An 11501-nucleotide genomic window follows, 5' to 3' on the forward strand; every position below is an offset into this window, starting at 1 on the left:
GTAAGAGTCAGAACCAGAACCTTCTCCGGACCCAGTAAACAGTTGGATGCTGCAGGGCGGCTCTGGATATTTTCTCATGTTTCCTGGTATTTCTTGTCATTTCTAAGTGAATAATCCTCCTGCCTGCAGTCTTTATGTTTTAGTTTTACTGTAAACTCTAAAGAAAGAAAGCAGCACTGAGTCACATTAATATGAAATCTTTCCCAATAACTTCAGATTTTAATACCAATGAACAGGGAAATAATCTGAGGATGGAAAAATCACAGAATCATGAAAAACAAACATTATTTTCTTCCAGGACTTTTATTTTCCATAAAGTGATTCACTCTGGTTAAACATCTGCATCATTATTCTGATCAAACTAACGGACCGAAGCCTCCGGAGGCTGGCTGTCCTGCAGAGGACACAGAGCGACTGAAGACCCAAAGCCACTGCCGAACCAGAACCCGAACCCGGCGTAGAGCGGCTCGGTGAAGGTGGTGCTGAAGGTGTGAAGGTGGAGCAGGGAGTCGGAGGAGACGCAGTAGAAGGACAGGACGCCGGCGGGAACGTCCACGTACACCGCCACCCTGTGGGAGGCGCAGGAGGCGGACAGGACGGCGTCCCGCTGCCGGTGGCTCACCGAGTATCCGGCCGCCGAGCAGCAGAGGCTCCAGGACTGGTGGTTCCTCCCGAACAGGCACTGGTCTCTGGTTCCCCTCCGCGGGATGCCCCCGTAGCTCACCGCGACGTGCACCGCGCCCCGCCACTCCGCCTCCCAGTAGCAGCGGCCCGCCAGCGCCTCGCTGCACAGCAGCTGGCAGAAGTGGAACCGCTGCGGGTGATCCGGATACGGCTGCTGCTGGCTGACCCGCGCCGCCCGCCGCCCGCCGGCGGACAGCTGCAGCCGCCGGTGCGCCGTGTTCCCGTCCAGAAGCAGCTCACAGAAATCTAGGAGACAAGCAGCCTGTTGGCTTCATGTGCTGACAGCCCGACTGGTTCGTGAACTGACACTCACATTTCTGCAGCCCGGGCTTCAGGCGCCTCTCTCCGCCCTGATCCAGCCTGCAGGAGACAATCTGGAGGTTTAAACAGCAGAAACTACAAATAAAGGCAATTCTGCTTAAAATGGAAACTCTGTTCTCTAATAATATGTAACAATGGAGGCATAAAAACATCACAAACATCTGGCAGGAAGACTGAGGAGAAGGAGACGATCAAAACCACAGAATCCTCAAAGTCTGCAGAACTGTTCAACATTAAGCTAAATAATTATTTTAGACCAGCAGATGGCGCTGCAGGTCAGAGAAACAGGATGAGCATGCCACCATCTGCTGTTGTAGTTTCATCAGCAGGTCATTGTTGCTTCACCAGAGAAAAAATGTTTCTGTCTACAACAGTAAGATAATGTCATGTTCCCTCCCAGCCCACAGGGGGCGCTCACAGCTAGGACAGAGAGGGGCAAGAGACATGAGCTGAAGCAGAGGGTGGAGCTGAAGCAGAGGGTGGAGCTGAAGCAGAGGGTGGAGCTGAAGCAGAGGGTGGAGCTAAAACAGGAACGGCAGGAAAAGAACCTGAAAGCGACAAACGGTGAAGGAAACGATGAATTCAGTGAAACTAAAGAAATGATCCAAACTGAATCATTTCATTTGGATCTTTGGTTCTGCAGAGGTCCATCCTCTGCAGAACCAAAGATCCAAACTGAACAGGAACAGAACCAAAGCTCAGACGCCTCGGGACCATAAACCCAACTCTTTCAGAGTAAAAGCATCAACTGCCTGAATCTGACCGCAGAGTTTGCAGCTTGCAGAGCGGATCCTCCAGTCGAGCAGAAAGCAGACGTTTCCCTGCGTCTCCTGGGTGATTGTAGCTCAGGTCCAGTTCTCTGAGGCCAGACGGGTTGGACCTCAGCGCCGACTCCAGGAACGCACAGCCATCCTCAGAGATTATGCAACCCGACAACCTGCGGACACTCATTGTAAGAGCCAGTTAATGGGGAATTCATATAGAATAATAATTTAGATTAAAAATCTATAAATATGCTTAATTTAATTTTAAGAAATTCATGATGAGTATATTTTCTAGAATGTATAACTTAGTTAATATAAAGGGATACTTTTATTGTGAAAAGTAATTTTGGCTTCCACTACTAATGCATAACATTAATATTGCCCGTATGCACGTTTGAGGTCAGATTGCAGTTGGATTCGGTGGAAGCAACACAATTTTTTGACCGATCTGTACCGAGCCTTTCATTTTTTCTGTAAGTGAACTTTTGGAGTTCTTTAAGTAAACATCATAAAAGAAGACTTGGTTTCAGTCGAGTGATTCAAATATTGGTTGTTAGACAAACTGCAGAGGTGGTACAACAAACCTTTGGGACGCAGAGTGCCACTACACTCATGGGTCTCACTGCTGTGTTTCTGTTCAAAGGACTCGGTGGACTTCACCGCAGGCAGAAAGCGTTTTAAACCGTTTGTTTCTCTGACTCCAGGCAGGTGAGGCAGCAGGACTCGCTGCTTCAGGACGTCTTTCCACCACAACACATCTGGTTTGGTTGCAGCTGGATTGTTACCTGAGGGTTTCCACGGAGCAGCGGGAGCTCTGAAGTCCAGCAGAAAGACATTTCGTCCCCGAGTCTCCAAGGTCGTTGTTGTTCAGGTCCACTTCTCTGAGTCTGGAGGACTGGGCGCAGAAAACTGCAGAGATTTCCTCACAGCAGGCCTCTGTGAGAGACGTCTGACTTAACCTGCAGAAAGCAGCAGTCAGTGTTGCCTGTGAACATCCTGTCTAAAGGAACCGCCTCACTTTTTCCTGCACACGTTTTCACAGCAGTCCAGGAGTCTGTCAGGTCTGGAGGTTCACAGCTGAGCAACTTGGAGAAGGGAGTTGCTGTTTTTTAGGCCATATTTACACGGATCTGGTTTTCAGTGAAACCGTAACGTTGTTGAGATGCAGCCATTGGTTTAGCCGTCTCCACTGATCAGAATCTGTGGCACTATCAGGTCTCAGAGTGAAACGGTTCAGAATGGGTCAACACTCCGCCACCATGTGAGGAACGCTGCTGGACGACGTGGAGGTTAAAGGTCAGAGCACATGTGATTTCAACAACAATCTGAAATCACAGCCTGCTATGACAACTGCCGCCGATGGATTCTTGGCGGTCTCGTGTTTACAGTGATGCAGAGCTTTCCCCCAATCAACGTCCAAAACACCGGCAGTTTCCAGACGAAATCAGGAATCAGACGCTCATCGTCCTCACCTGGATGGTTTGGGTCTCTTGTTTGACGCTGATTCATCTCAAGGACAAAACACCCAACGCCAGCTGAGTGGTTTTGTTCATGCCTTCCAGAGCGACGAGGTCGGCACCGACTTCTACGCCGATGAACCGGAACGGCGACAACACGACCCCGAGAGGCAGCAGCTCGGGGAAAGATTCAGCCATACGTTTGCTCCTTTGACAGCACCAACATCCAGGACCCAGAGCAGACAGACGGTTTGAAACGGGTGAAGTAAAACGGGACAAACCAACACTGAACTCAGGGCAGAGAGTCAAGCCTTCAACCGTTTACAACCCTGATCTGAAACTCAATAAGCAAAACCAAGCAACTGCCGTAAATGAAGACGACGAGCAGCATGTTGCTCCAGAGGACGGGTCTGCAAACCTCCAGAACCAACCGATACTCCTGGACCGGTGTCAGAACATCTTCAGGAAGAACTGAACAAACTGCCTGCTGCAGAGAACTGCAGGAAGCAAAGAAAAAAAGTTTTTCTCTTTGCACCATTTTAACAATTTCCATCATTTTTTACTGGAAGGTTTTTGATTTTTCAGTCACGTCAATATTTCATGTTATACTGAAGCTGGTCTCCCTTTACAAGTTGCTTTGTACTGAAAGCTGGTGGAATATCTAGACATAATATTTAACATTCACTGTCATTTCACACACAGACAGCATGAAGCGTTGGTCAGCAGTAGATAAAGAACTCGGTCGACCTGCTGACAGGTTCCTGCTCTGACCTGACAGTTTGCAGACAGCAGTGCGGACGCAGCAGCGCCGCACAGAGCAGCTTCACCCCCGAGTCCTGCAGCTCGTTGCTGCTCAGGTCCAGAACCGCCAGATGACAGAATGCTGAGCTGATCACCGATGACAACTCCTGGCAGCTTTTCCCTGTGAGGCCCGTCTGGGATAACCTGTTGGACTCTCTAGTTTAGGATCTTTATCTGGGAAATTAATATTTCTTTTTTATCCAGCCAGAACTTAAAGCAGGTTTATTCTACCAAAAGATTGTAATGTGACCAAATACGGAGAAGCTCAAGGTGTGTGAGTACTTTGGGAAGCCGCTGTCGGACTGAATCTTACCTGAGCACCTGGAGTTTACACAAAGGACTCTGCATGCCAGCCAGCAGCAGCTTCACTCCTGAATCCTGCAGAATATTTTTGCTCAAGTCCAAATCTTTCAGACCAGATGAGTCAGAAATGAGCAAAACGCCGAGAGCCTCACAGCTTCTCTCTGTCAGATTACATTCACTCAGCCTGAAGGAAGAAAAACAGCAACTCTGTGATTAACTACCGGTCAGTATCCTGATAGAAGTGTACATTTGTAAAATGATGTGTAATAAAGCTCCCTGTGAACCTACAGCGCTCTGCTGGAAGCCTTGACCACCGGCAGCAGCTTCAGGAAAGCCTCCTCTGACGCCGAGTACTTCTTCAACTCAAACACGTCCAGATCTTTAGTGGACAGCAGGATAAAGACCAGAGCCGACCACTGACCTGGAGACAGCTGGTCTGCAGACAGACTTCCTGAGCTCAGGAACCGCTGGATGTCCTCCACCAGAGAACGATCGTTCAGTTCGTTCAGGCAGTGGAACAGGTTGAGGCTTTTCTCTACAGACACATTCTCATTGATCTTCTCCTTGATGTACTGAACAGTTTTCTGTTTGGTTTCCGAGCTGCAGTTTGTCAGGTTCAGCAGCTCCTTCAGTTTATCCTGGTTGCTGCTCAGAGAAAGACCTAGAAAGAAGCGGAGGAACAAGTCCAAGTGTCCGTTTGGAGACTGCAAGGCCTTGCTGATGTAAATCCTGTGAATCTTCTTTGAAGATGTTTGGTTTAATACGAGTTGAAGGTTTTTCATTGATCGTTGTGTGAAAAATGAGATTTTGCTGCTGTTGCTAGGAGACATCCTGGCATAAACAGCAGCCAGAAACTCCTGAACGCTCAGGTGGACGAAGCTAAACATCTGGTCTTTGCCTTTCCTGCCACGCACCTCTTTGAAGATCTCTGTGAATATGCCGGAGAAAACTGAGGCTTCTGTGAAGTCCACATTGCTCTCTACCAGATCCTTCTTGTAGAAGATCAGGTTGCCCTTCTCCAGCTGCTGGTACGCTAGTTTAGCTAAGGATTTGATGTAGCGAAGAGACGTCTGGGAGCCGTATTTCTGTTTAGTGTGGTGGATCTGGAACACCAGGAACTCTGTGTACATGTCAGTGAGGCTGTTGGGCAGCTCTGCGGTTCCTCGGGTCTTCAGCACGTCCTCCAGAACCGTAGCTGCGATCCAGCAGAAGACGGGGATGTGGCACATGATGTGGAGGCTCTGGGACGCCTGGATGTGGGCGATGATCTGCTCGGCCTGCTCTTCTCCTCCGAATCTTTTCCTGAAGTACGTCTCCTTCTGCAGGTCGGTGAACCCTCTGACCTCGTTCACGCTGCTGACAAACCGCCGAGGGATCTGATTGGCTGCTGCCGGCCGGGATGTTATCCAGATCCGAGCAGAGCGTAGCAGTTTCCCGCCGATGAGGTTCCTCAGTAGAACGTCGGTTGTGCTCGTCTTTGTCACGTCGACAGATCGGACGTCGTCGACGTGAAGATCCAGAGGAAGCCGGCTCTCGTCCAGCCCATCAAACACAAACAGAAGTTTAAATCTACTTTTGTCAAAGTTGCTGTTTCCAGAAGACTGCAGCGATGTAAAGATGTAATTCAGAGCCTCCTCTCTGATGTCTACAGTTTCTGGGATGCATTCGTGGATGAGCTGAGCTAAACTGAGTCTTTCTGCTCTCAGTGGGTTCAGCTGGCGGAAGGTGAAGGGAAAAATCAGATCCACGTCTTGATTGGCTCGTCGTTCAGCCCAGTCCAACACAAACTTCTGCACAAGGAAGGTTTTTCCAATCCCTGCTATCCCATTGGTCAGAACCGTTTTTATGGGCTGGTACTCTCCTGAAGGATGACTGAACATGTCTCTGGGTTTCACTGCCGTTTCTCTGGCCGGCTTCAACACATTCTCAATCTGCCTGACCTCGTGTTGCGTGTTGATGTGGACTTCTCGCCCAGCAGCGACGTAGACCTCGGTGTAGACGTCAACCAGACGCTGCCTGTCCTCTGCCCAGCCCTCCTCAGCACACATGAACTTGTCCTGGAAGTTCGACTGAAGCATCTGCTGGTAGAAAGCGATGGGATGCGGCTCAGGAGCTCGAACCACCACATCTGTGCAGCAGGAAAATGGCGTTAGGCTAAAATCTGGGAAAATCAATCAGGAATGGCTGAAGAATGTGGCTGTTGTGTTGGGAGCACTGTGGCAAATTACAGCCTGTTCTCTACAGGCCACAAGTTTCCCTTTTATTAATGAAACCTGTTTGGTTCTGGTTAAATCTAAGACTGGCCCGTCAGTGAGAAGAGCCATCTTGGATCCAAACATCCAGTAAACTCATCATGTGACCCAAAAGCTGCCACCACCTTGTGGCGCATCATTTGTATTTAACTCCAAATAAACACCAAAGCTAAGCGTTTAGCTTTTATGCTAACTGTCACTCGGTCTCATCCACTAGGAAAGTGGTCACAAGTTTGACTTGAGCCATAAATTAGAGGAAGATTAGTTTATATAAACTATAAGTGTTGCCATGGAGACTGTCCAGCGTTGCTATTGGTCCCAGTTTCACCCTCCACTTCCTCCAATCCGTCCGTCTTCGTTGATCCAGTTTTTGTTGAAATTTTATGAACTCCAGTAACAAATATCAACAATTTCAGCGACCCAATGAAGAAAGAGAGTAAAACATGATCAACTCCAACATTACGGTTTCTTTACACACCAATGAACCCAGGAGCTTTGCTCTGAGCCAGAGGAAGAGGAGCCGAGCGTCCCGTGTCGTCCACCGTTCCTCCAGCATCGTCACCGTTCCCTGAAAGACAGACAGTTATGGATCACGTTCAGCTGGGCTGCTTTATCAGTCCCACTGCAGGAAGATGTTCCTGTCTGGACTGACCTCCTGGGCCAGAGGCGCTGCCACACAGCGCCTGCAGCAGGTCTTTCCTGTCGATCTTCAGCAACACCTTGCTGACGAGGGCTGCGGGTCCAAAACGGCCGGCGCTCTGGACCAGCAGGTCCACCGTGTCCTGCCTGGTCGCTGTCTGCAGGCGGCTCTTCCTCATGGCTGGGGAAAGATGGCTGCTCTGCTGTAGGAGCCACTTGAACTTAATGAACTCTTCCTCTCCCAAGTCCTCCAGAATGTTCAGCAAGTCCTCAGGTGTCATCCTGGACGCTCCAGCGAGTCTGACGCTTCCCCTAACGATGAAACGTTAGAGGAAACGTCAGGAAACTTTCTCCATCGTTCACCCTGACTCGGAGTTATAGTCAGTGTTGTGCACACTGCGCTAATCCGCTAGTAGCAGAGCTAATTTTTAGCTTAGCGCTTTTACTAACTTTGAAACATTTAGCACACTTAGCTTCCCCTAAATTTATATTTCCAGTTAATTCAAAAGAGCCAATTAACTTGGATGTTTTGTTAAATTTAAGTTGAAAAACGTTCAACATCTGTGTTGAAATTTTACTTATCGAATTAGTTTGACGTCGATATTCATGCTCTTATTTTGAAGTGGCTGGAGACACTCCAGACCTCTCAGGTCTTTTGGTTCTGGTTCCGCTCTGCATTCAGAACCAGAACCAAAGGCGGAGAAACAACATTCAGCTTCTATGCACCACAGATCTGGAACAAACTACTACCAAAACTGCAAAGCTGAATTTAGACAACAACATCAGTAGCCTACAGGCTACTTGTTAGCAAGTTTAAGGTGCTGTATTGGTATTAGCTAGTCATCTTTTAGCTAGCATTAGCTAGTTATCTTTTAGCTAACATTAGCTAGTCATCTTTTAGCTAGAATTAGCTAGTGATCTTTTAGCTAGCATTAGCCAGTCATCATTTAGCTAACATTAGCTAGTCATCTTTTAGCTAGCATTAGCTAGTCATCTTTTAGCTAACATTAGCTAGTTATCTTTTAGCTAACATTAGCTAGTCATCTTTTAGCTAGAATTAGCTAGTGATCTTTTAGCTAGCATTAGCTAGTCATCTTTTAGCTAGCATTAGCTAGCCATCTTTTTCTTTTTTTTTTTCAATTTTTTTCTCCGAAGAGTTTTTGCGGCGCTAGTGGCTCGTATTTTTTTCTACAGTAGGCAGACAGGAAGGAGGGTGAGGAGAGGGGGGAGGACATGCGGTAAAGGTCGTCGGGACCAGGAGTCGAACCCGCGACGTCCACGTCGAGGACTAAAGCCTCCAAACATGGGGCGTGCTAACCCGCTGCGCCACCACAGCATGCCCCAGCTAGTCATCTTTTAGCTAACATTAAAGCTGCTGGATGGAGGTAATGTTAGCTAAAAGATGACTAGCTAATGTTAGCTAAAAGATGACTAGCTAATGTTAGCTAAAAGATGACTAGCTATTACTCAACTCTGTCATTTAGTTTGGGGGAAAAACTGTCGAAAGTCCTCTGCGTTTTGCTGCCATGATTCTAACACACCTGAGCAGCTCTGCACAGCAGCCGCACACCCAGCGCGAGCGTCTTGTTGCGTTTATAGGCGGCTGGGAAAAACAATCTGTGTCAACAAAGGATTAAACAGATTTAGCTGCTGAAAACAGTGACAGAGGACACAGATATGGGAAGTGCCGAAGCCCCTACTGTATCAAATCCATACAGGAATAACAGACAGTTGGCCACTTATAGGTAAAAACAACAAACAGCTTCTAGTTGATTGTATGTTCTATAACTTTAGATTTGTTTGTGTTTTTATGATGTGAAGCACTTTGAACTGCTGTTATACGCCCTATAAATACATTTGATTGATTGATTGTTTATGCAGCAGTTCTGCTTTCTCTCCTCATGATCTTTTTTCTTTCTTTAATAACTATTTAAAACAAGAAACATACTAATAGAACATATAAGTTATGATGTCAAAATTAAATTGGTGCTCAAGGTTGCAGTCTTTCAAATGAAGATATAATTTGATTTGAAGTTAGCACTTTAGCATTAGCTACAGCTAAATACTGTAATGATAAAGAACTTTAGCCTTAGCGGGACTAATGGTTATGAGTAGTGCTTTAGTGTTAGCGCAGCTAGCTATCTGGCTAGCGGTGCCTACCACTGACTGATAGTTGCTACTTTTTTCAAACCAACAACCTTTCAGATGTAAGATGGCTGCTATTCTGTGTTCAGGATTCACCGAGGAGCCGCGGTTCCCCCAGAGCGGCCGATGGCGTTCAGTGAGTTCATCCAGGAACTCTGAGGTCAGCAGGATGCTAACAGCAGAAAGAGACGTTGAAGCGCTGAGTTCCTGTTATGACAGCAGAAAGACGCCGTGAGGCAATCAGGCCAACAGAAGGAAGTTTGAAGAAACAAGTTTAAAAAGTCCACAGATCATTTATTCACTTCCTTCCTGACCGAAGCCTGAATCTCCCGCTAACAGACCGACTGTCTCCAGCCGCAGTCTCAGTAAATCCTGCATTGCCAAACGTTTTTACAGACTGCTAACAGGAACTGGGCTTCTTGACTTTGGTGTGTTCAACATTTTTCAACAAAGAAGCGACAAAAGAAGAAATAAATTATCTTGATTGCATGGATGAAGCTGAAGTTGGTTTCCGATTCCAACTTCCGATTTGGGAACTGGCTAAAGGGCGATTCCACCTAATTCATCCACCGCATTTTTAATCTACTCTAGTTAAAAAACTACAACACCTAGACACTTCAAACCTTAACTAGATTATTCTCAACTAATAGCAGAATATTTTAATCCATGTTTGGGATTTGTGAAACATTTTTCTGATTTGTGAAACTTCACTTAACAGATCGCCACAGAAGATCTTTCCTTCCAACAGCCATCACCATCTACAATAACTCTGAAGAATTAATGAGTTACACCAACATTTAATTTCCCTTTGGGATTAATAAAGTGGTTTTGAATTAGAATTGAGTTTGAATTTGAAAGAAAAAAAAACTGTATGGAACAAGTGTGAATAGTAATCTGAACTTTATTGAAGTTTCACAAATCAGATAAGGGTTTCACAAATGCCAAACACGGTTTTAAATATTCTGCTATTAAGCAGAATAATCCAGTCCAAGTTTGAAGAGTCTATGTGTTGTAGTTTTTTAATTACAGTAGATTAAAGATGTGGAAGGTAGTGAATAATTAGGTGGAATCAGCTTCGCTCTGCATGGTTGATCTGACATGTTGTTTATTTCTGCTTCAGGTTTTTATTGAACTAAAGTCTGAAGTTATAAAAGTTATTATTAGAAGTCAGGAAGTGGGACGTTTCTAATTCAGTGCCTGTAAAAAGTATTTTCACCGTCAGGATCAACAAAGTTTGGCTTTTTTGACAAAAACCCCAAAACAAAACAAATCTTATTACTAGAACAAAAATGTATTTCTATAAAATAATGACAAACATAAATATGTAACTCTCCTTTAACAGGTAGAAAGGCGCAGCAGAACCGGAACCGGAACCAGAACACGGTTCCGGAGCGGCCATCTTCTCGACCAGCTCTGGGTTTGAGCAGCCAGAACCGCTGAACCAGGAGAACCTTCTACTCCATCTGGGTTCCCTGGACCTCTGAGTTACTGTTCTCACCCAAAACGTGATTTTCATAAACTCTCCCAATTAGTTCACTGTAATTCACTTTTACATTCAGTTTAATATTTTTAACAGAGTTCCAAATGATTTTGTTTGAACAGTAAAGAAATTTAGTTATATTTCTTTATTTTTTTATTAAACCATCTCACTAATTGTTGGCTAATCATCTAAAAGTTGTTCTAAATTCAGTTTTTGTCTCACAACCAAAAAGCAATCTCATATGTTTGTTATGGATAAAATGATTCTGTCTTTCCTCTGTCTCTGATCTGCTTACACGCACACTGCTGCTGCTTACATAACCATATCACATAAGACTGGCGACAGTCACAAATAAACAAATGAAACTGATTAACTTCCCTTCATGGAGGGAACAGAATGCGAAGAAGAAGAAAAGCTGAACTCACTCTTCAATCTTTGCCTGTCTTGGTGTCAGCCGAGGTCAGCAGAGGTCAGCCGGGGTCACTGAACGTCTCTGTTTCTGTTCCATTTGATTTGTTTGTAACATTTCTTCATTTTCGGCATTAAAGTCTGTTTTATACTTAACCAAATCTCTTTATTTCTCAAGGTAATGACACTGAGGGGTTCTGGCCGGGAAACAGCGCACAGAGGGGGAAGTGGCTGAACCACAACATGT

The 11501-nt window shown here is 45.9% G+C and overlaps 1 protein-coding gene across 3 annotated transcripts; it reads right to left on the reverse strand.

Moving 5' to 3' along the window:
• Window positions 1-278: 278 nt before the first annotated feature.
• LOC102218406 (NACHT, LRR and PYD domains-containing protein 12-like) lies at window positions 279-11479 on the reverse strand. 3 transcript variants are annotated; one of them, XM_023334203.1, is made up of 11 exons: window positions 11272-11473; window positions 9463-9573; window positions 7235-7533; window positions 7061-7150; window positions 4619-6458; window positions 4341-4514; window positions 3998-4171; window positions 2555-2728; window positions 1769-1942; window positions 998-1044; window positions 279-930 (listed from the first exon to the last, which is right to left on the reverse strand). In XM_023334203.1, exons 2-11 carry the CDS (start codon window positions 9510-9512, stop codon window positions 362-364), a joined length of 3591 nt encoding a protein of 1196 aa, XP_023189971.1. In that variant the 5' UTR covers window positions 9513-9573; window positions 11272-11473; the 3' UTR covers window positions 279-361. The 3 variants fall into 3 exon arrangements, with proteins under 3 accessions (XP_023189971.1, XP_023189972.1, XP_023189973.1); XM_023334205.1 differs by having other exon boundaries at window positions 838-930; window positions 998-1058; window positions 11272-11479; XM_023334204.1 differs by lacking the exon at window positions 11272-11473 and having other exon boundaries at window positions 9420-9556.
• Window positions 11480-11501: the final 22 nt, after the last annotated feature.

The sequence above is a fragment of the Xiphophorus maculatus genome, chromosome 5 (genome assembly GCF_002775205.1).
Source record: "Xiphophorus maculatus strain JP 163 A chromosome 5, X_maculatus-5.0-male, whole genome shotgun sequence".
Lineage (NCBI taxonomy): Eukaryota > Metazoa > Chordata > Actinopteri > Cyprinodontiformes > Poeciliidae > Xiphophorus > Xiphophorus maculatus.